This window comes from Crocuta crocuta, unplaced genomic scaffold, assembly GCF_008692635.1.
Source record: "Crocuta crocuta isolate KB4526 unplaced genomic scaffold, BGI_CrCroc_1.0 scaffold348, whole genome shotgun sequence".
In the NCBI taxonomy this organism is placed as follows: Eukaryota; Metazoa; Chordata; class Mammalia; order Carnivora; family Hyaenidae; genus Crocuta; species Crocuta crocuta.
The window spans coordinates 1,847,932-1,872,044 of record NW_027529573.1 but is presented as its reverse complement, the minus strand read 5'-3'; the positions used below and the strand labels follow the sequence as shown (position 1 = coordinate 1,872,044).

The 24,113-nt window shown below is 44.2% G+C and overlaps 2 protein-coding genes across 4 annotated transcripts; one reads left to right on the top strand and one right to left on the bottom strand.

Annotated features, from left to right (window-relative positions):
- Positions 1-396: 396 nt before the first annotated feature.
- Positions 397-12,841, bottom strand: DUSP18 (dual specificity phosphatase 18). Of its 3 annotated transcripts, XR_013334517.1 has the most exons (4): positions 12,523-12,841; positions 8,510-9,281; positions 2,334-2,552; positions 397-678 (listed from the first exon to the last, which is right to left on the bottom strand). XR_013334517.1 is itself a non-coding variant. In XM_077761593.1 (2 exons), exon 2 carries the CDS (start codon positions 9,210-9,212, stop codon positions 8,646-8,648), a length of 567 nt encoding a protein of 188 aa, XP_077617719.1. In that variant the 5' UTR covers positions 9,213-9,281; positions 12,523-12,841; the 3' UTR covers positions 8,494-8,645. The 3 variants fall into 3 exon arrangements, 1 of the variants encoding a protein (XP_077617719.1); XR_013334518.1 differs by lacking the exon at positions 2,334-2,552; XM_077761593.1 differs by lacking the exons at positions 397-678; positions 2,334-2,552 and having other exon boundaries at positions 8,494-9,281.
- CUNH5orf52 (chromosome unknown C5orf52 homolog) lies at positions 12,841-18,903 on the top strand. The gene is made up of 3 exons (XM_077761594.1): positions 12,841-13,300; positions 15,644-15,752; positions 18,573-18,903. The coding sequence occupies exons 1-3, from the start codon at positions 13,035-13,037 to the stop codon at positions 18,729-18,731; spliced, it is 534 nt and encodes a 177-aa protein (XP_077617720.1). The 5' UTR covers positions 12,841-13,034; the 3' UTR covers positions 18,732-18,903.
- The last annotated feature ends 5,210 nt before the right edge of the window (positions 18,904-24,113 follow it).

Genomic DNA, 24,113 nt, shown 5'->3' with positions numbered 1-24,113 from the left:
TCGGTTAAGCGTCCGACTTTCGCTTAGGTCATGATCTCGCGGTTCATGGGTTCGAGCCCCGCGTCGGGCTCTGTGCTGACTGCCAGCTCAGAGCCTGGAGCCTGTTTCAGTCTGTGACTCCCTCTCTCTCTGACCCTTCCCTGCTCACGCTGTCTCTCTCTCTCTCTCCTAGAAATAAATAAAACATTAAAAATAAATAAATAAATAAAAGGAGGATCCAAAATTGTATTTACTCAACTACAAAAAAATAAGAAAAGAAAAAGAAAAATGCATAGAAGGAAATACACCACTACACCAAAATGTTGACTTGTTATTGCCTCGAGATACTATTGTAGGTGGACCATATTTTTTTTCCGCAAATGGGCACATATTTTTAAAAATAAATTTATTAGGGTTCCAGTTCTGAGTAAGACAGAGTAAGCATCAGCTGTCCTTCCCCCAAATGCAACTAAAAACACTAGACAGAATGGAGCAGCTCTCTGAGGACTCTGAAAACGAAATGGTAGCACGTGGTTTGGGAAAGGGAATCAGAACCTGAAGTATAAACAATCTGGCGGTGAGCTTCCTGTTTTGTTTTTTGTTCCTTTATCTCCTGGCCTGATCTCAGAGGCAGTGTGACTCCTGGCACTGTGCACTGGACATGGAAGAAAACATTCCAAGAGAAGCCATCTTCCTGGTCTGAGGAGTAGAAAGGAGGGCCCCTTTAGGACAAAGTAAAGGAAATCCTTCCCTACCTTTTCTCTTCTTTTGCCCTATTCCCAGGCAAGCCTCATACTTAAGTTAAGACTCAGGGCAGCAGCAGTGGCAGTGGCAGCTGGGAAAGCACACCAAATTCTGAGGGGAATCTTGTTCTCTGACCAAAAGAACTGTCACCTGAAAAGTGTGTATGGAGAGAGGGAGGGAGGGGCAGGGGGAGATATTCCCATTGCCTTTTCTTTCTCCATCCTGTCACTTTGCCCCAGAGCAGACCCAGTCACAGAATGTATGCTGCACAGCAGGCAGACCAAAAGGCCCTGATTTCTAGCTGGAGGAACAGGGGAACGGGTGGTCTTGAAAACTCAGAAGTGTGGCAGAGATCGTGGAGAGGAGGGAGCTTGAGAAATGGATCCCATAAAGTTGCATGTGAACTGCTAGTCTTCATGCATGGATCTGACTCTAAATAGTATTCCAATGAATTTCAGAACTAAACTAGGTAGACCACCCAGATTTCAGACTGGCCCCTGGGTGGCACAAACAGGACAGATCTAAACTACATTGCAAAAGTTTTGAAAATTGAACTGATATTGGGAGTATGATCCTTTTAAAACACAAAATTCAACTGAGTAGATTTTAAAGATCTTATTGGCTTTATTCAACAGTTCATGACTCTGGCAACATCCAATCTAACAGAAAGAAAGGAGCTCCAAGGAACTATACAAAATGAAGGACATTTTTAGACAGAAGGGAGCAGGCAAAATGTGGCTAGGTTATTGCAAGGTTATTTCTCTTTAGAAGATGGCAGGGATTTATCAGGAAGATTACCTAACTAGTACTGATCAGGCAACTCCTGATTGACTAGTTTAACATTCCATTTCTAGTAGAGCCCAAACTGTAATTAAATTAAGTCTCAGTTTGGTGACATGGGGCTCAGCATAAATGATTCCATTTTGTGCTTTGTGCTTGTAATGGTGTTTTTAACAGTGCATGGGAGGCAGATCAGAACTGAACTTCAATGGGGCAACTGCCCCCCCAGTTTTCATTTTCCATAGGATTTAACTAAGACCTACAGTCTCATAACATAATATTCAAAATGCTCAGGATACAATCCAAAATTACTCTACATAGAAAGAACCAAGAAAGTCTGAACACTGAGATGACCTGGACAGATATATTGGAAAAAGACTTTAGAAATGAAAAAAATTAGCAGAAAAATAGAAGATACAGAAAATAACAAAATAGAAAATTTAAAACTAAGAAATTATATTTATCAAAATTAGAAAACATACTGGATGGCCTTAGTAGCAGAATGGAGATGATAGAGAAAAGTCTGTGAACTTGAAGATAGATCAATAGAAATTAACTGTGATGGGCAGAATGCTCATCCCTCCCAAAGATGTTCCTGCCCAATTCTCTGGAAACAGTGAATGTTACTTAAATGACAAAAGGGACTTTGTAGATCTAATTGAGTTTATGGACTTTTAAATGAGGATTACCTGGTGGTGCCTGGGTGGCCCAGTCAGTTAAGCTTCTGACTTGGCTCAGGTCATAATTTTGAGGTTCACGAATTCAAGCCCTGCAGTGNTCTCTAAAAATTAAAAAATAAATAAAAACATTAAAAATAAAATGAGGATTACCTGGAATATTGGGTGAGCCTAATGTATCACATGAATCCTTAAAAGCAGAGAACTTTCTCTGGCTAGATTCAGAGAGATGCAACAGAGGGAAAAGCCAAAGGTATTCAGCATGTGAGAGGGACTCAACTTGCTGGAAAGCATTTGAAGGAATGTGGGCAGCTTCCAGGAGAAAACATCAGCCCACCGCTGACAGTTAGTAAGGAAATGGGGTCTTCTGCCCTACAACAACAAGAAACTGAATTCAGTCAACAACTTCAAAAAACTTAGAAGCAGAATCCATCCAGTAAAAAACAAGACAAAACAAAAACAATTTAAAAATGCATGTAATTTTGGCCTTATGAAATATCTTGATTTTGGCCTTGTGAGACCCTATGCAAAGGATTCAGTCAAGCCCAACCAGACTTCTGATCTATATAAATTGTGAAATATTGGTAGGTATTGTTTTAAGCCAATGAGTTTGTGGTAATTTGTTCCAGCAGCAAGAGAAAACTAATACATTATCAGAGGGAAGTGGATAAGATATTAATTCTAAATAGATTCTGAAAAGCTAAGTATGTATATTATATTCTCTAGTGTAACCCCTAAAAAATTATATAAAATTAAAATGGAATATTTTAAAAGTATTCAATAATCCAAAAGATGGCAGGGAAAGGGAAAAAACTGGAAAAGAGGACAAACAGAAAACAAAATGGTAGGCCTAAATCCAATATTGATAATTTTGGTCTAAACACACCAATTTAAAGACAGATTGGATGTGTAAAAACAAGACCCAACTATATGGTGTCTCCAAGAAACCCATTTTAATGTAATGATGTAGTAGGTTCAAAGTAAAAGGATGTTAAAGTATGCAAATACTACTCAAAACAAAGCTGGAGTGGCTATATTAACATCAAACAAAGTAGACTTCAAAAAATAAAGAAGGATAAGGAGACACTGGATATCAAAAAAGGGTCAATTCATCATTAAGATATAACAATCCTAAATATGTATATACCTAATAACTAAGCTTAAAAATACATAAAACAAAAATTAAATGAATTGAAAGGAGGTGTAGATAAATCTACAACTTCAGTTAAATATCTCAACACTCTTTTCTTGGTAATCAGTAGAACAAGTAAACAGAAAATCAGGATGAGTGTAAAAGAATTGAAACCACCATCACCATCAATCAATAAATTTACATTTATTGACCACTTAATCCAAAATAACCTTTTTTCCCTTAAGTGCACATGAAGCATTCACCATTATAGAACATATCCTACATGATAAAGTAAACACTGACAAATTGAAAAGAAATGAAAGCATATGATTTATGATGTTCTTCTTATGAGGTTTCATCATGATGTAATTAAATAGAAACCAATAACAGAGAGATAGTTGTAAAATTTCCAAATACTTAGAAATTAACTATACACTTCTAAGTAATACATGGGTAAAGGAGGACATTTCAAGAGAAATTAGAAAATATTTTGAAATGAACAAAATGAAAATGCAGCATATTAAAATTTGTGGGATGTAGGTGTGAAATCAATAATATAAGTTTTCACCTTATGAAACTAGAAAAAATAAAATAAATTCTAAACAAGGAGAACTGTAGAAATAATAAAGAACAGAAATCAAGAAGTAGAAAAGGGAAGAACAATAGAGAAAATAAAAAACAAGGTAGGTAGTTCTTTATTTCTTTTAATGTTTATTTATTTTTGAGACAGAGAGAGAGAGAGAGAGAGACAGAGCAAGAGCGGGGGAGGGACAGAGAGACAGGGGGAGACACATAATTCAAAGCAGGCTCCAGGCTCTGAGCTGTCAGCACAGAGCCCAACACAGGCTAGAACTCACAGACCATGAGATCATGACCTGAGCCAAAGTGAGATGCTTAACCAGCTAAGCCACCCAGCTGCCCCAGTAGGTAGTTCTTTAAAAGATTTTAAAAATTGATAAACTGGTAGCCAGACTAATAAAGAAATAAAGAGAGAAGACAAATTATCAGCATGAAGAATGAAAAGGTGATATCTCTGTGGATCATGCAGATAACAAAGATAATAAGGAATACTACAAATAACTCTACATGCATAAATTTGACAATTTCAATTAAATGGAGCTATTCCTCAAAATTCACAAACTACCAAAACTCACCCGAGTTGAAATAGATAATCTGAATAGTCCTTTACCTATTAAAAGAATTGAATCCATTGTTAAATTCTTTTGAAAAAGAAATCTCCAGGTCCGGACGATTTCCCTGGTGAATTCTATCAAACATTTAAAGAAATAACACCAATTCACATATCTCTTTCAGTAAATAGAAGAGGAGAAAATACTTTCCTATTCTTCCCTAACTTCCTTAACGTAATATAAGGGTTTCCTTAACTACAAAAACCTATAGTTAACACCATAATTAACGGTAAAAGATTGAACATTTTCTAAGATCAGGAACAAAGCAAGAATGTCTATTTTCATCACTCATATTCATCATACTGGAGGTTGTAGCCAGTGTAATAAAATAATAAAGATGTTTAGATTAGAAAGGAAGAAATAAAACTATTTCTATTTGAAGATTACGTGATTGTCTACATGTAGACTGCCAAGGAACCTACAAAAAAGCTCTTAGCAAGGTTATAGGGTACAAGGCCAACACACAAAAATCAATCCTATTTCTATACAGTACCAACAATGAACAATTAGAAACCAACATTAATTCTTTTTTTTACAATTCCCTCTCTCAGTGAAATACTAAGGTTTAAATACAGTGAAATATATAAGATTTGTATGCTGAAAACCACAAAACACTGATGAAAGATCTCAAAGACTAAGTGGGGATACATAATATATTCATGGATCAGAAGGTTCAACAGAGTAAAGACAGCAATTTTTCCCCAAACTGGCCAATAGATTTAACAGACTTTTTAAAAAAAATTTTTTTTTAAATGTGTTATTTCTGAGAGAGAGAGAGACAGTGTGAGCAGGGGAGGGTCAGAGAGAGAGGGAGGCACAGAATCTGAAACAGCCTCCAGGCTCTGAGCTAGCTGTCAGCACAGAGCCCCATGCAGGGCTCGAACCCATGAATTGTGAGATCATGACCTGAGCCGAAGTAGGACGCTTAACCCACTGAGCCACCCAGGCACCCCGATTTAACACACTTTCAATTTAAATCCCAGTAGGAGTTTATTATTGTTGTTCTTGATACAGATAAGTTGGTTCTAAAATTTATATGAAGGCAAAGAAACCAGAATAACTCAATTTTTTTTAAAGAAGAAAAATTGGAGGACTCATACTATCTGACTTTAAAACTTACTGTACCGTAATCAAAATAGTTATGGTACTGGTGAAGAGAAAGATACATATATTTCACAGAATAAAGAATCCAAAACAAACCTACAAAAAGGAGCAAAGGCAGTTCAATAAAGGACAATTTTCAACAAATGTAGTTAAAACCATTAGACATCTATATGAAAAAATATGAACCTGAAACTAAACCTCACACCTTTTACCAAAAGATAATACAAATAAGAGAAAACTTTAAACCCTCAATCTTTAACATTGGAGAAAATCTTTGTGCTCTGAGGTTAGGCAAAGAGTTCTTAGACATGACACTAAAACAACAATCTATAAAAGGAAAAATTGGCAAGTAGCACTTCATCAAAATTAAAGACTTTTGCTCTGCAAAAGACATTTCTAAGAGAAACGCAAAGACAAGACAGACTGAGAAAAATATTTACAAATCTGTATCTGACAAAGGACTTGTATCCAGAATATTTAAAGAATTCTAAACATTTAAGAGTGAGAAAAGAGCCCAATTTTAAAATGAGCAAGAGTTGAATAGACATTTCACCAAAGAGGATGGGTGGAAGGCAATCAATTACACAAAAAGATACTCACCATCAAGAACCATTAGGAAAATGCAAATTGAGCTAATACCACATATCTATCAGAATGGCTAAAATAAAAAGTATTGGCAGTACCAAATCCTAGTGAGAAAGTGGATCTCTCATAGTGGAACACAAAATGGTATGTAGCTACTCTGGAAGTCTGGTGGTTTTTCATAAAGTTAAATATAATCTTTACCATATAATTGATCGATCCCACTTCTAGATATATACCCTAGATAAATGAAAACTTATGTTCGCATAAAAACCTATACATAAATGTTTGTAGCAATTTTATTCAAAATGCCCCAAATTGGAAACAACCCAAATATCCTTCAATGGGTGAATGTTAAAACAAACTGTGGTACATCTGCACATTGGAACATTACTTAGCTGTAAAAAGCAACATGAATGAATTTCAAAGACATACTGAAAGAAGCCAGTCTCCAGAGATTACATCCTCTGTGATGCTATGTATGTGACATTCTAAAAAAGGCAAATCTACAGGAATGGAGAACAGATTGGAATGTGCCAGAGGCTGGGGTGGGGCAAAGGTTTGATAACAAAGAAGTGGCATCAGAGAATTTTTGTGGTGATGGAACTGCTGTGTTCTAATTGCAGAGGTAGTTACACAAATGTGTTAAAACAGAACTGTACATACAAAAAAGTTACTTTTATCATAAGTTAATTCAAAGTTTTAAAAAATGAAGATAAAACATGTCCCAGTCAATTTCTTTTTAACAAGGCTAAGAGAAATTTTAACAAGGTGAAGAAATTTTCCACCTAGGTTTCTTCCAGAAAGGCTGCTTTGTGGGGGCTCTGCCACACCAGCCCTGGTATTTGTAGGTCTGTTTATTCGCCTGTAAAATGAGAAGTAGTCTAGAGCAGTGATTTTCGTTCTCCCCCACACTCTAAAATTGTACCCTTGGGCATGCCCTTCATGGAAGTGGGGGTGGGGTAGGTTTGGAAGAAGGCATTTGGCTTCCACTGGGCTCTGGACCCACAGAGAAGTTGTGCTTTTGTCTGTCTCCTACGTTGTTCATTTGAAAACCTCTGGACTAGAATTACTGGTCTTGAGTCAGATCCTCAGGCCCCTGGGAGGTTTGAACCATCTTGAATTTCAGGGCCTATAGGTTGGGCCCACTCATTTGTCCCTTTGGCATGTGCCCTCATACACTCAGGTGGTTAGCCAGACCAGGGCACTGACTTTAGTGGTCGGCAATCTAAACAAAGCCTGTGGGGGGAAGCTGGAAGTATGTTCCTTGCTTTAGGACCCCCAAGGCGCACATGGACTAAACACAATGGGAACTCTGAAAAGGCTATGTAGCCTAGGCCTCTTCTAAAGGAGGGTGTAAAAGAACGTAAACCTTTTTTTTCCTTCACATAGGAGAGCTTTTTGGAAGAGCATTTTGTAAACAGTAAGGGCCTGTGCAAAGATGGGGGAAATGCCATTGTGAGGATGATCGTGCTGAGACCAGCAGGGCCAAAGTATCATTCACGCCGAGAGTTGCTACCATAAGCACTGGCCATTTGTCAGGCACCACGTTAAGGAATTGTTGAATCTTCATGACAACGCTGTGAGAAAAGGCTGTCATTTCTTGGACAGATGAGAAGGCTGAGGCTCCAAGAGGTCCCAGATCATATGGGGAGGAGATGACAAGGCTAGGTTCCGGTGTGCAGCTCTGGTCTTCCAAATCAAGACCTGTGAGAAGAACTCCTAAAGCCTGTTGTCAGGCCTGCTCTCCAATGTGCCTCTAAGAAGGAAACTAATGCCATCATCAAAGGCTGGTGGGGACTGCCATGGGTACTTTGAGAACTTGTCACCTACAATAGCACTCAAAATATATTAAAAAAATTTTTTATACAGTGGAATGCTTTCGTTGAAAACTATGTCATGTGTAAATCCAATCCAGAAAACCAGAGTTGGGCCCCTGTGGTTGAAGGTGGAAGCAGGGTTGGCCTGGGCCCCCAGGGCTCCCAGAGCACCACCTGAAGGCCACTTATCTAGTGGGTTGGCACTTACTGTGAGTGGCACAGGAGGCACCATGATGTTTAAGGCTCTGGCTTTGGGTTTGAAAGAGTGAAGTGGAATGGTGGTTGACTCATTCGTGGGTCAGTATGTGGGAGGGCAGCAGGTCCCAGGCTTGCCATATGCTTTAGGCACTGGTCCATTTGACCTGGGCACTTGCCTCACTCTCCCATCTGGCCAGCAGCCATGACCTGTCACTCACAGGGTAGGAAGCTTATCTGCACCATTGTACAGTTAGTGAATTTAATCTTTGAAGATAAGGATAATAAGGTTAAAAGCTACAGTACCTTTCCTTTATTTCCTGGTCCTTATAAAAGGCATCATATGTGTTTTCTGTATCAACACAACAGAATGTTTAAGTTCAGATCTTGGTCAACAGCAGATCTGCACCTCTGACCCGAGTGCAGGGGCTGCCGAGATGGCTCACAGTGGAATCATCAAATGGACCTCCTTCTCATAGATATCAGGGATCACTCCCATAGGGGAGCTGACCATGTGCACGGTGTTCTTGCCAAACAGCTGGAACTCATATTGGATGAGCTGCTCCCAAAAGCCATTGTTTGGCCGGATGATGGGCCGGCATGACTTGGTCCATGTGTGGGCATCTAGCAGGGACATGGCATGGTACTTCATGAGGTAGGCAAGGCAGAGGGCAGCTGAGCGGCTCACACCAGCGGCACAGTGCAGCAGCGTGCGGCCCTGCTTCATCTCCACGCTGTGGATGTGGTCAGCAATGGGGTCAAAGAAGTCGCAGAGACGTGAGATGGGTGTGTCAGCCACAGGCACCTGTACATACTGGATGTCCTCATATAAAGTGTTCACCACTTCTACTGAGACGTTGATGACAGTGGTGATCTGGTTGCTGGAGAGCATGAGCTTGTTGTTGGCAGCCACCCCATTGCTGATATATAGGCTGCTGGTGATCTGTGAGAGGCCGCTGACCGAGGGCTGCCGGAACTGAACCGGAAAGGTACACGGGGGTGCTGTCATCAGGCCAGTGGGTCAGCGGCCAGTGAGGCACAAAGGCTGCATCTTTCTGCTAGACTGTGCCATGGGAAACTGCAAGGAGGGAGAGAATGTTTAGATAGCAGGAGCCCAGCTGGGCCAGAAAGCCAACTGCAGGGGATTCCTGGGAAATGGATGGATGGTTCTACAGCAGGATCCCCAAGGTGGTCTTCTGACCATCACAGCAGAATTACCCAGAGAACTTATCTCCACCAAGTCTGGAACTCAAGGCCTCCCTTGAGGGGCTCTATGTCTCTGGCTGAACAGACTTACTTGTATCCATCATCTGTGCCCTGGCCTCTCTATCTAGGTTCACATAGCCCTCTTCTCCAACTGGGAACCACTCACACAGTTTTCCATCTCTTCTGACTTTATGCTTAAATCATGAGACTCTGAACCTGTGATATGGTACCAGAGCCTACTGTGCTGGGAGTTACTGGTGGTATAAGAGAAAGTAGGGCCTCAGCTTCCCCCTTCAAGAACTATCCCTCTGACCTCAATAAGATTAAAAGCTTCTGCACAGCAAAGGAAATAATCCATAAAAGTAATAAGCAACCGATGGAAGGNAGGACAGATACCATGTTTGCACGTATAGGAGGATTAGGAGGAACTTAACGGAAGACCATGGGGGAGAAGAAGGGGAAATATAGTGGGGGAGAGGGAGGAAGGCAAACCATGAGAGGCTCTAGTACGCCGAGAACAAACTGAGGGCAGATGCGGGGGGAGGGGAAGGGGAGTGATGGGCATGGAGGAGGGCACTTGTGGGGATGAGCACTGGGTGTTATATGGAAACCAATTTGACAATAAACTATTTAAAAAAAAAGAACTACCCCTCTGAAGAGACCAGATATGTCCCTGTGAAAGTAATATTAAATTACAGAGCACTACATCACTAACCAAGTTCCTGCACCTTGCCTCTAAGGAATGCTTGGGGAAGAGGGTAGCTGAAAGCTTCCTGGAGGCCAGCTTAGTAAGGGGCACTATAGCAGCTCCCAGGAGCAAGTGCATCGAAGCAGAAGGACCTCAGGCAGACAAGCTATACCAACATGATGCTGTGCGCAGCAGGGTTGTGGCACGTACCCCACAGAGGGACATGACTCTGCTTTCTCCTAGAAATCACCAGCCCTTCATTCTCCTACTCTTGAACATATTTTCACATGTTCCACTGAAATAGGAGTATTCATATTTAAAGTACATTTCTCAAGGCAAAATAGCAGTCTTCATCAGGCATACACAAATTAGGAGCAGAAGTTCTGTTCCCCTGCTTAATATATTTCACTGGCTGCCACTGTCAGGATGAGATAGAGCCCCTCAGTTTGGCTGTCAAGGCCATTTGTGGTCTGGCTCATGCCCATCTCTAGCCTCTTTAATAAAAGCTAATGCTTTTCCTATGTCCTGAAGGGCCTTAGCTAGGCTGAGCCATTAGCAGTGCCATATGGACACCTGGTTCTCCCTGGCCCAGGGCTTTTGCCTTTGCTGTTCTCTCAGCCCACAACCCTCTTTCCCTACCTACAAGCCTATCAGATCCTAATCTGTTCCATTCAGCAGAGGACTTGGGATCTTCGCCAAGGGTCACTTCCTGAGGGAAACCTTCTGGAACTATACCCCTCTCCCACGTTTGATCAAGTCCCTGCTCCAGGTTTTCTAAGCCCTAAGTGCTCTTCTTCCTACCACTTCCTTTGCCTTTATTTGTCTGTGAGTTATATTGAGATTCACTATAATGGTATCTTTACTCCTACCATATCACTAATGCTAAGTTCTGTGTCCCTACAAGTAGGTGCTTGATAAATATTTGTTAGACAAAGGAATGACTCCAACAGCCACAACTCTGCCTTCTGAGAGATCTTCTGGAAAAGAGGAGTTCCCTGGCTATGTTTGTCTAGAATTTGGGAAAAGAGCTAGGTAGAGGTAAGAATGATTCCAAGCTGCTGGAGGGGAAGGTCAAAGGCTACACTGGGGCAAATCCTACCAGCCAATGCCCCCAAAGCATCAGATTCACCTCAGGAATGGCAGATAGGTTCTCAAGGTCATGTGGGAGCAGAGAAAAAGCCCCTCAAACTCAGCTGAAAGTCCAAATGCTATGGGATGTTAATTACCCAAACGATGGATCCTTATCACCCAAAAATCCAGAGAAAAGTGGTTTAAGGGTCCCAAAAATTAGTGCCCACTGGGAAACAGGAATAGAGAATGTGATTGATCACAGTGACAAAACATTTGCAGGAGAAGACACTTCTTTTTTTTTTTTTTTTTAATTATTTCTAGGAGAGAGAGAGACAGCGTGAGCAGGAGAGGGTCAGAGAGAGAGGGAGTGATAGACTCTGAAACAGGCTCCAGGCTCTGAGCTGGCAGTCAGCACAGAGCCCGACGCGGGGCTCGAACCCACAAACCGCGAGATCATGACCTGAGCGAAAGTCGGACGCTTAACCGACTAAGCCACCCGGGCGCCCCAGAGAAGACACTTTTCTTGAAGGTGAGGGTAATATTGGGAGGAGAGACATTTTCATGCTAGTCAAGAAATATTTATCAGGTTCTGTATTAGGTGCCAGGAATATTGAAATGTACAAGACAGTCATGGCCCCTCCTCTCACAGAGCTCCAAGTCTAGTAAGAGATACTGATGACATTAAATGGACAATAATAAACACAACAGAGCTGGAAAACAAGGATAACAATGCCTATCTTATAAGGATCTTCTGAGGATGAAATGAGGTAACCTAGGTAAAGTGTTTAACACAGGGCCTGGCACAGAGTAAGCCATGGTAACTCGCTACTGTTAGGGACGTTGAAATGCAGGGCATTATGGGAATGAAGAGTAAAGGGATTTATTTCAGCTCGGGTGAGGGAGTTGCAATGATTGCCTCAAGAAATGACACAAAGATTTGAAAACAGTCAGCATGAAAGGGAGGGGGTGTAAATTAGTTTCATCGTTTTATAGCCTACAAAGCCTTTGGCTTCCGTCATCTGGTTCCATCTTCAAACCAACATAATAGGCCGGTGTATGGGGTTATATCTCCATTTATATACACGGGGAAAGTGAGGTAGAGAGGAGAAAAGGACCTATTTAGGGTCACAAAGCAAGGTCCTAAAGCTGATCTTTCTGGTCTCATTATGGGCAAGAAAAGTCGGCAAACACCGCGGGGCGTTCATAATTGCTGAGTTATAAGAGTGGAACGAAGTCCACGGGTTGACAAGAGCAAAGAGCTCCTTCCAGGAGTGAGTCACATAGGTTTCCTGGGGAGTTAGTGTTGGAATAGGCTCCTTTGCCTGCTGGCTGTCAAGAACCCCCAAAGTCTTACCTCTCTCTCGTGGGCAGGAAAGCAGCGTCGCCCGAAGTGGGCGAGGGTCTCGGGAAGAAAGAAGACTGGTCACCAGACTGGCCACAATCCCCGGCTGCCCCAAGCTCTGGTTTCCATAGCAATGGTCTTTCCTCGCGGAGAGGGATCCTCAGGACCGGGTCTTCGGAGAAACCCCGGCCTCCTCTCCGCTCTCTGGAGCGGCCTCTTCCGTCCTCTCCAGGTTACCCGCCCCGCGATCACGCCGGGGTCACATCAGTTTTAGCGGAGAGATAGTGTCAGCTCCGCTCTCTGCACCCGTTTAGAAATGCCCAGCTCATCTCCAAGGCAACACACCGAGCCGCATCACGGAGGCCGCCGAGGGACAATTCTGTCGCGTCCGCAGCCTCCGGGATTCCGCGCACAAGTCCCGCCTCCCGGCCCCACCCTCCGTCACTTGTCACCCGGGTAACGCGCTTGGCTTCGCGCAACGTGTCTGCCCTAGGACTCACTCTGTCCGGTCGCGCCCTCCGAACATGGCTCATCATCTGGCTTCCATTCCTGAGTCGTCATCGAGGGTGGAAGACGCGGCTGCCCAGCAGCCCAGGCCCTCGGTCACATGGAACCTGGGCTCGACTTTGGGTAATTCGGCTGCCGCCCACGCGACCACCAGTTCCGGCATCACCCCGGCCTGGGCCTTCCGGCGCCATACGCTCAGTACCTACCCGGAAATCAACGTAGGGACCCATCCGCAGATCTGCTTCCTGCGGCCGCGGACAGCGAAGCAACCGGTGCTCTTCAGGTGCGGCCCTGGTGCCCAGGGCTTTTCTCAGACCTGGAAATCTCTCAGACTCCCGCTCCCCCAGCGGCCCTTGGCTCTCCCAGAGCCCCGAGCCCCTCAGAGCCTGACGCTTTGTTAAACTACAAGAGAGTCAGGATTTCTCGCGGATGCGAGCCCCTGCTCCTTAGTAGTACAGCTCTTCGCATCCCCTGGAGCCCGAACACCCTCGGCCCGGACTCCCAGGAGAAGCTGAAATCCTCACCTCCTACCCACGTGTCTTACAAATCTCCTCGGCCCTTCAGTCTCCCAAGCTTGACATCGCGTGGCCCCAGGGTCTCCAGCGCCCTGTGGGCCAGCCTTGAATTTCCTTAGAGCCTAGCAAGTCCCAATCCCCCTCAGGCCTGACATCCCTCTCCTCAGCCTCTCTGTTCCCCAGTAGTCCTGAGAAAGCCCCTCACCTTAGCTTCAGTCCCCGCAGACTCCAACTTCCCCCTCCTTCCCTTACATTCCACAAACCTGGAAACACCTCTAGGCTCCCACAAAGGCCTTGGATTGGAAAGCAGTTTGGTTTAAAATGACCATTTATGGGGCGCCTTGGTGGCTCTCGGTTAAGCGTCTGACTTCGGCTCAAGTCATGATCTCACGGTCGTGGGTTCGAGCCCCGCGTCGGGCTCTGTGCTGATGGCTAGCTCAGGGCCTGGAACCTACCTGCTTTGGATTCTGTGTCTCCCTCTCCCTCTGACCCTCCCCTGCTCACGCTGCCTCCCTCTCTCTCTCTCTCAGAAATAAATTAAAAAAAAAAATTTAAAAATACATAAAATGACCATTTATTACTTGAAAGGGGATATTTACAGTCACTGCCCTGGTGCCCACTCCCCCCCCCCTTTTTTAATCTTCCCAGGAAGTATTGGTAAATTTGGTACACCACTGAGTGGGTGCAGAGTGTTTTATGTTATCTTTAGGTATTTTCAGTCTTTTTTTTTTTTTTAACAGGATATAGGAGACTTGTATGTGAGCACCTACTTTTTGTATGTGAGCCTTTTTCATTTCATGCCTTTGCTGTCAGAAAAATGTAAATGGGAGACTGGGGACATTTGTTTATACTAGTCTGAAAATGTAAAACCATTCATAAAACTATAGTTCGAAATTGGCTGAAAGTAAATTAGAAAAACATTTTTTAATCCTTCAAATTGTTTTTTAACCTTTAAAAATTGCCTTTTTTGTCCTATCAAAGTAGTATACACTTGTAGGAAAACCAGACTAGACAAACAAGCAAAATCTATGGCCACAGATAACCACCGTGTATATTTTTCCAGATCCACTCATATACATGTACCACAACATGGTACATCTTTTAGGGGAAAAATTTGTCACAAGAAAGTTCACTCTTGTGTTACCTGCCTGCTCCCCCACTGCCACCTAATACACCATGTATGTCTGTTTTATTCATGGTTGCATAGTATTTTATTGTATGACCTAATTATAATTTATTCAATTGCTTCCCTATTGTACATTTAGCTTACATTTTAGGAAGAAAATATGAAGAATTATTTTGAAATAGGCAAAAACACTTAAAGTACATATTTGCAAAACCACTTTATGGTGCAACCAAATTACCAAAAAGTGAAAACCTGGCATATCTATTTTTGACCAATTCTTGATTTTCATCAAATTTTTATCTCTAGTTTCACCTGGAGCACTTGGCTCCATTCCGTATCCCTCCCTCCCCCCACCTCCCTCCCATCGCATCTTTATTTCTCATCTTAGGGAATCTCCTCAAATCTTTCTCCCCCACAGACTTTCCTCTCTTTTCTAGACTTTTCCCGAACCTTCTTCCCTTAGAATTCCTTTATTAACCAGCCTAACCTCCAAACCTCTCTTTTTCCCTGCTTCCTCTGATCCCTCCCACTACGAATCTTTCTTAGACCTAGGCTCTGGAGCAAATGCTCTCCACCTCACCTCCCTCTGACCGCTATCATACGACTTTTGCTCCTCTCCACTAAGACCCCTGCCTCCCATCTCATCCTATATTTTCTCCTTAAGATGGCTGCTTCTGAGGACAGTTCTGAGTCCTGTTCACACTTTTCTTGTGGACTGCTCTGGGCCTTTCTGCATCCTTCTCAGGATGGGTTTTCCTTTCATCATCCAGAAAATACCCCTTGAGTGCATGTTTTCTGCAAGAGGAGTAGCCTAGGCCTACTCCCTTGCTCCTCTGACAATTATGACAGAGCTGCGCCTCTCCTAAGATTATCCTGGAGAAGCCTTAGTCTCTCCACTAGGACCCCAGTAAACCAGTCCCTGTCCTAGCCCTGCCATCTGGCCCCAGCCATCTCACCCTGCACCACTTTTCCCTCTCATTTCCAGCTTAATGAATTCCAGTGAAGCAGCAATGAAAAAATTTTTACCCAAGAGCAACTTATCCCGGGTGATTATTCGTGACAACCTCAGTGCACAGCGAGTCTATGAGATGAAGGTAAAGTCATCAAAAGACTTTGGCTTACAGGGTGTTAGTGGCTTGATCCAGGTTCACTTCACTATCCCCAGTAGCCTTGGGGCATGTGGATCACAGATCTCAGAGGTGATAAGGGGCCATCAAGGTGCTTTAAAGCTAGTCCCATTTTACAGAGGAGGCAGCTGAGATTCAGGGTTACTGATTTGCCCCAGATGTCTTAGCTATTCTTGGGCCAAGGGAGCTAGGGAGAAGGATTCCATGTTTCTTGGCTCTAGTGGCATTTCCCCCCCCTCTATTCATGTTATTTCTCTATTTAGGGAATCCATAAATGGATTCTGCTGTATCCTGTAGAAAAAAATCTCGGGTCTTAGAGTTCGAAGTGGCATCAACACTATTACGTCTGTTTTTTCCTTCAGGGATTCCCCTTGTTTTCTGGAGGAGAACTGAGGTCCTTCCCCTTTTTTGCTTATAAGTAGGGTTGGACCTGTTTACCTAAAAGCCTGCAGAAGAAGGGGAGGGAAAACACTGTTTTCATCCCACAGGCTCAATTAATTCATTAAATATGTCATTAGAGGCTCTTTGGGATAGGCCCTGAGTTGGGCACTAGGAAGAGGCTGGAGAACCTGCTGGACTATGAGAATGTACTCCTTTCTTCAAGCAGAGCAGGGAGCCCAGTGTTGAGTTTCTGCCCCCTTCTTGACTCTGTTGACTTCTCTCCAATGTTCCAGGCGCAAATCTGGATGGGCCTATGAGATTCTGACATTAAAAAGAGTGGAAGAGGCTTGGGAGATGATGCTAAATCCTCTTAAAGCCCATAGAGGCCAAAAGAAGAGCAGGGGTCTGGGTGTTTCTCCTTCTGCTAAACTTCAGTGGCACAGTGTAGTAGAAAGAAGGTGGACTTGGCAATGGGTAAGCTAGCTTTGTGTGACCTTGGGAATCACATTTCCTCCAGGACTCTTCTCATTTGTAAACTAGGATCTACTAGGATCCTCCAGTTGCAGGTGACTCACACTGAACTTGAACTAGTACAAGTAAATAGAGAACAGTGTGTTTACATAATCAAGGATAGGTAGGGCAGGATCACCAATGTTTGGGATGATATACCATTAGATGTGTTTTCCACTTTCCCTTTTTATCTCTTTTCTGTGTCTTTCTGCATGTTGGCTGGCTGTCCCTGGGGACATGGCCTCAGGAAACCTTGGCCTTTAGCCTAGAAAGGAAGTGGAGTGTTTCCACTGTTTCTCACATTAAACAGTTCCTGGAGAAGGACTCCCATTGGCCCAGGGTGTGTCACTGGCCCATCGTTGCCCCAGTCAGTGTGACCAGTGGGTATGAGCTATTCTGACTGGCCTGGGATGGATTGGGGGTCAATTCCTATAACCAGTAGGGAAGGGGATGTTCTATTTGGCAAGTGGGTTGAGGATCCCTGAGATACTATAACTGGAGACTTTCCTGAGGTGCTTTATATGTACCAGAGGGCTGTGCCAAACACCCTTCAGTCATCCAGAAGTTCTTTTAAAGCTGTATCGAGCCCTTATATGTTTTAGGTACGCAATGTCCATTATGTATTATTAACTCATTTAATAGTTCAGGAAATTGAGGCTCAGAGAGATGGAGTAACTTCACTAAAGTCATACTGTGCATCATTGTAGAGGTGCAAACCTGCATCTGACTGACCACAGTATGGGACATCTTTCCTTAAGGACAAAGACTATCTTCTTATTTGTAGACCTGGTGACTTGCTAAAAGCCCAGTATGGCAGTCTTTCTGTCTCCCCGCAGAAAGGAAGAGAGGCACATTAGAAAGAGGCAGCTTTGGCTAGCCACTGATTTCTCAGGACCTTGACAAGAACAGCTAAGACCCTGTGTCTTGGGAATAATCTGAGCATACTCAGAGAACATACCCACCCTCCCTCTTTATCAATTGTTCCCAAGATTCACTTAGGTTCTTTGACTCCCCTTGTCACATAATCATGGCAACACTGTCTGGCCTTTATGGAATTCTCCTTTGCTTACATTGTGCTGGGTTTTGAGACAATGTTAGTGCCTGGAATTCCAGGGAGAGTTTGTGAAAATGTCAACTCCCTGGATCAACTCCCATCTGGTTCTGATTTCACAGGCCCAATACTTTCCCATCCTTTAAAACCCAACCCCAATTTATATGCATTCTTCCAGGAGGCTTTTCTTGATATCTACGTTCTTTGAACTCTGTACTTTTAGGGATGTGGCACTCTGTGCCTCACTTAGAAATATTTGGGCATGTGCCCCACCTTCCTGACTATGTTGTAGTCACTATGAAGACCTGCGGCTGATTTTTATTAGTATCCTCTTCACAGCTAGCTCATTGGAATAAGTACATGAGCGAGTAAGATAGAGAATGTGCCTTCCCAGAGCTTACAGTCTTGTTGGGGAAAGGAAAGAAATGATGTGCCAGACAAAATAAGTAGAGTTCAGTGTGATATAGAGGATGTCGCAGACAATATGTGGTAAGCACTAAATGAGTAATAGGGACAAGGTGATAGGATTTGAGGAGGAGGAGGAACAAGATGGTCTTTCCTTCCACCCTCCCCACCCTGCACCTCTTTCTGACCAGTTTTCAAATAGAGATGTTGAGGTCAAAATTAGGCCTCTGGGCTGTAGACTGTTGGAGGCACTGTAGGGGTAATCTAGCTCAATGCCCACGTTTTACAAATAGGGCAATTGAGGCTCCCTATGAGTCGATATATTTATAGAATATTGAGTCCAGCTGGCATATTTTCCACCCCCATATCAGCAGCATGGTCATTTCTCTTTCTGTGAAACAGCTTCTTCATCTTAACATCACCTCTGGTTTTTTTGTCAGATGAGAGCTTCAGACAAGACCAAGAAGAAGATGAGCCATTTGTATGACCACCTGAAGAAAAAGTTCATGACTGAGCAGCTCAGAAAGCTGGGGCGCTGGAGACAGGGATCCATTAACATCCAGCAGTACCTGGATAGCATCCCAGTGTACAAGGTCTAGTTCAACCTCTATCCTCACAGGAAAAACCAGCCACCCTAGCCAAGGCAGAATAATCTGCCCCTGAGCCATGACGACACTAGACTACAGGAAGAGGAGAGGTAGAAACTAGCCATGACCTAGACCATGACAGAACCACAATAAACCAAGACCAGCGGACAGTGGACCACCAAAACCTTCAGCAGCTATAATATTCCTTGCCCTACCCCAGCCTATCTGTTCTGGTAAAGGTGATCCTGATGGTCCCATAGCTGCCTAACTGGGAGGAGGCTAAGTCAAGCTAGCTTCCACGGTTAAGGCAAAGATTGACCTCTGGTACCTGCGTGTCTGAAGTGAAATGCTAGGCCAGGTGTCCTAGGACAGTGGTACCTTAGATGGGAAGCATCTAAGGTGCTGCTGCCTAGTGGTAAGGGGGTCAAGGTGGGGGCATTGGACAGACCTAGGTTAAGGGCTATATATGCCACCCCTCAGCTGTGTGACTTTGTAAACTCTCTGAGCCTCTGTTTCCTTATCCAAAAGAGTGGGCTAGTAGTGAGGGAGCCGACCTCCAAGAACTAGTGTGAGGATGTGGTGTGTGGTGTGGAGGGCCTATCATTGCTGATGGCTCTTATCATGATGGTTCTCACTGGCTTTCAGCCTTGCTAATACTCACTCCCTGGCCTGCCTGCTGTTCTGACTACACTCTGACAGTCCCCACATTGTGCCTTTACAGGCACAGGCCTCTCATCCAGAACACCCCTTCAGCCCCTCAGGACTGTCAGGAAACTCTTCATCGCTCAAAGCTTATCTCAGTGCCATTTCCTGCAAAGTGTTTCTGACCTCCTTCTGCCTCCTGCCTACCCCTACCCCACCCTGCCTTTGTCACATGGGTTTCTTCTCCCCTCTGAACTTGGATTACCCAGAGTGGCTTCATTTTGCCTTGTGTGGTAGCTGTTTGGGCATTTGTCCTAACCCCCAATTAGATGGTATGGACTTTGAGAGCAGGAACGAAGGATCATCCAAGATCCAGTCCAGGCTTCTTCTGTGACACTTGCCCCACCTGGTCCCAGTGGAAAAGGCCAATCATTCCTGTGCCCACACCTCTGTCTGCTCTGAGTAGTGGTTGGCCATTTCTTGTTTGCTCACTGTCTCCCTAACCAGAGTATGAATGTCTTAATGGCAGGAACCCTGACTTACTCATCTGTAACCACAATGCCTAATAAATGGAGTAGTCACTCAGTGTTTTTTTGTTTGCTTTTTGTTTTTGTTTTTAATAAATGACTGGTTCCTCTTTGTATTATAGCTTTAGCACAGTGCCTAGAGCAAGGGCCTAGTATATATATATTTTTTAACTTAACCAAGTCCCCTCATTTTACAGATAAGGAAACTGAGTCCAGAGAGGTGATTTGATTTGCCCAAGGTGATGCAGCAAGTTAATGGCAGAAAACTAGAAGCAGGTTTCCTGACTGCCACAGAGTGGTCATTCTACATCACAACACCTGCTAGGTAAGGACATCAGTACCCTGAGTGGCTTTTGGAAGTCTTCCTCAGGAAGTCATCCTCCTCCTGTCTTCACCACGCCTCTCTCCAGTCTCTCTGCCTGGCAGCAGGCCTTCCTCTAAGCTGAATATCCGGGAGTCCCCAGCCCAGGAGGCCTGGGGACAAAGGGCGAGGGGGAGATGTTCATGATGTTTTTTTGTCCTCCTTTTTGGTCTTCCTTTGAGAACTGGAGTGTGCTCCTGCAACACCATCTGTGTTTTTCACCATCTGAGCTTTTCAGTAGGGGTAAAAAGCAGTCTTTTTCCAGACTCTTATCTGTTTTTTGGCTGATCACAACTGATTAGAATAATTGAGTCTCAGTATTTAAATTTTATTTTAATATTTTCAATATTTAAATTTTATCATACAAGAATTATACCACATCTGCCAAAAACCTCTTCTGTTAGATCAACCACTGCTAGTGCTTTGGTGTCTTTCCTAAATTTGGTGTATTTGTTTCCTTTCTGCAAATATTTTCCCTTGACTATCAGCTGATGTGCCAGGAAAGGGGAAAGGCTTTGGGGATCCTGGAGTTTTTACAGGGCACACAGAGCAGCCCAGCCCCTCTTTCTCCAAACTGTCCCTGGGGTCTCCCTACTTCCTGGATCTCACATAATGCATTCTCTCTGAGCCTTCCCATTTTTGCATTAAAAACCAGGGGTTGTTGCATTTAAGCAGGGAACAAGAAATGATGGAATTCTAGAGAGTCCACTTAATTGTTGGGAGGGAAAAGAAGTTTAAAGAGAAGAAAAATCAGCAGGGAAAGAATGTAGGGATGTTAGATGGGAAGATACTGTTCAAGAAATAGAATCTTGAAGCTAAGGAGGTTTAGAGATTCTTTAGTTCAGTGGATACACATACATGCATGCATGCACGTGTGAAACTATTAGTTCAAATGAAATCTTGCCTGGAAGCTCATTCTGGTAATCAAGACTTCTGCCGTATTAACATTTCTTTAGCACTCATGTGCCAGGCACAAGGCTCAGCTCTTTTCAAACATGATTCATTGAATCCTCCCAATGACAGAGTAGGGGATTTTATCAGCCCCATTTTATAGGTGAGAGGTTGAGGCTCAGAGTAAGAATCCTGCCTAAGGTTGGGCACCTAGTAAGTGACAAAGGCCACCCTAAGCTTGTCTCACTCTGAAGACCATCTCCTGACCACCATGTGTTAAGTTCCCCGTCTTTATTACTTTAGTTGAAAGTGGAGGGCCTGGGGCCTAAAGCCTTCTGGAGCATGATTTCACAGATGGTATTGCAGGAGCCTCAGCTGTAATACTAGCTGTACTAAAGCCCAAGTCTGCCTTCTGCCAGGTGGCTAAGTAGACCTTGTCAGTGATCCTGGGATAGATAGGCTGTTTAGGGAGAGTTAGGCTGGGTTAGGGAGATGGAGATGAGGGGGATGCAGGCACAGGAGTCCCACCTACAGCCCATTAGCTCTGAAGACATGTTCCCAGCTTCACCCTCAGGAAATCTCTGAAGAACTATGCTAAGGGCAGGGCACAGATGATATAATCTCTTTGAAAGGGATCATGTCTGTTTGAGCACACCTTTAATTCTTGCTGAAAATATATTTAATTCGCTCCTCCTCTATCACCACAGGCATGTCACTACTTTAGAGTATTTGGAAAAAACTCCCAGCCTATAAAACATACTGGCTGCACAGTGGACCTTGTTTTCCTTCCAGAATTTCTCCATCACCTGGAGCAAAAGGAGGGAACTTCTATTTACCAAGCACCTGTTACATGCAAAGCATTTCATATTTTACCTCATTCAGTCCTCACAATACTTGTCAGGTATTATGCCCATTTCACAGGTGAGAAAACCAAGGCAGAGAGGCTAAGGAACTTGCCCAGAGTCAGGAGGTTTGAGCCAGGCTGTCAGATGCATAAGGCATACTCTTTCCATACCACCCAGTCACTCTGGTAATCCTTGGCCTCACTGTGAGCACCAAACTCAATTCTAGCCATTTTTGGCTGCAGAAATTGCTCTGTGAGGGATACCCACAGAGGTTGGCAGAGGAATTGCTCTGTGTGGGCCTGTTCATGGCCTTGGCCCCTGACTTTTCCTCCTGGGCTACTGCTGTCGACCACAGTGGTCAGTGACATGGCAGGGAGGAAGTCTTTCGCCTCATGGCAGGTCTCAGCTCCAGGCTGTCAGACAGGGGTAGTGGCTTTAGAACCCCAGCAGGTGGATGTGGAGTAGGCTGCCAAGGGGCTAGGCAGCTGGAATTATAGCCACAGCTTGTCAGGGAGCAGGGGAAGGCAGCTGGCTGCTACAGCTGCAGCTCAGAGTGAACCCAAAGTTCTTACATATCTACCCCAGTAGTCCATCCATCCGTCCATCCATCCATCCATTCAACTAACCATGTGGCCCTTTACCACACAATCAGAACACAAATGTGGAAGAACTCTTTTTCTTTTTGCTGTGATATCTCTCAGTTTTCCTGATCAGTGTGGGGAAGTGGGGTGACCTGCTGGCTGGGAGTGCTTCTGCCTGGCTTCACTCTGACCTTGGGCAAGTTACCTCTCCACTTTGTGATTTTGTGGGGTGAAGAAAAAACCTTAGGGCTGACTTGTGCAAGTCACTTCTGTTATTTTACTGGTGGGTAAGTGAGGCTAGGAGTGGGGACCTGACTTGTCAAAGTTAGGTAAGGAATTCATGGAGGATTTGGTACTGGATCGCAGGACGCTGCCACTCATTTATAAAGTAGGAGTGGAGATCCTAGCTCTCCTGGCCTCCTGGGATTGTAGAGAGGACTCCACAAGGTAAGTGGTAGGAAATGCCTTGAGAAGTGAGGTTACTAGGCCAGAATGTCCCAGAGGAGCAACCGAGGCCCAGGCTATTGGGCCAGGACAGATCCCACAGTAGCCACAAGGGGTCAGCAGACAGTTGTGAGCTCAGCCAGGATCTGCTGGAAGGCACAAGCTTGTGTCCTGGGGTCTGGGAGGGAGGCCAAGTCATTCAATTCCTGGGGACCCGTAACACAAAGAGGTGGGGACCTATCCCTCTCCAGCCCCTTGTTGAATGGAGAAGTGTTACTCAGGGTGTTGTACAGAGCCTGGTCCAGCTGCTGACTTTGGAATTCTGCAGGGCTGCGAGGCCTGGCAGGGGTGGGGGTGGGGGGCAGAGCTGGGAGCAGGCCTGGGGCTCCTACCTTCTCAAGTAAACTTTCTTTGGGTTTTAGCTTTCCCACCTGCAACCTGGTGGCTGATACCTGCACTTCCTTCCAGTTCTCAGCTCCTGAGATGTGACAAAGGGCTTTGCACACATAATGCCCCATAAATACCTGCATTTGAATGGATGGGAGACAGTCCTGCTCTTAGCTTATCCAGGCTTATACCAAATGATAATTCAGGCTGAGTTTTGCTTTACTAATGTTATTTATCATTTGGCAGAACAACTCCTAACAAGATTACTTTAGCCAGTCTGTGCATCTGGGAGCATTTTAAAGGTTCTGTCACCAAGTCACTGTCATTTAAGTACACATGCCATCCTGCCCTCTGTTCACATTAGATCTCTCAGCTGCTGGGTCGCTCAAATCCTTTGCTCTCATGGAGCTTACATTTGAACAGTCCCAAGGAGGGAAAAATGAATCAGATGAAAACCCTGTCTGTTGGTGACTGGTTCCTTCTTTGGGTTCTACAGGAAGAACTATTTGGGTTGCATTTGCCCTGTTCAACTCTTTGGCCCCTTGAAGTGCTGCTTACAAGCCTTGAGGGTTACATGTGTCCTCATTCTTCACAGTGAAGTTTTGTTCATCTGATGTATGTGGGCTCTGTATTTGGATGACTCTGAGTCAGAATCTCAGCTCTATCTCTCAGGAGAAAGCTATTTTACCCACTCCCCTACCTTGGAGCTTTAGTTC

Bases quoted from the DNA above. Each gene is read 5' to 3' on its own strand.
- CUNH5orf52 (XM_077761594.1), top strand. From the start codon at position 13,035: ATGGCTCATCATCTGGCTTCCATTCCTGAGTCGTCATCGAGGGTGGAA. The intron at 13,301-15,643 runs GTGCGGCCCTGG...TCTCATTTCCAG, and splicing joins AAGCAACCGGTGCTCTTCAG to CTTAATGAATTCCAGTGAAG. The intron at 15,753-18,572 runs GTAAAGTCATCA...TTTTTTTGTCAG, and splicing joins AGCGAGTCTATGAGATGAAG to ATGAGAGCTTCAGACAAGAC.
- DUSP18 (XM_077761593.1), bottom strand. From the start codon at position 9,212: ATGACAGCACCCCCGTGTACCTTTCCGGTTCAGTTCCGGCAGCCCTCG.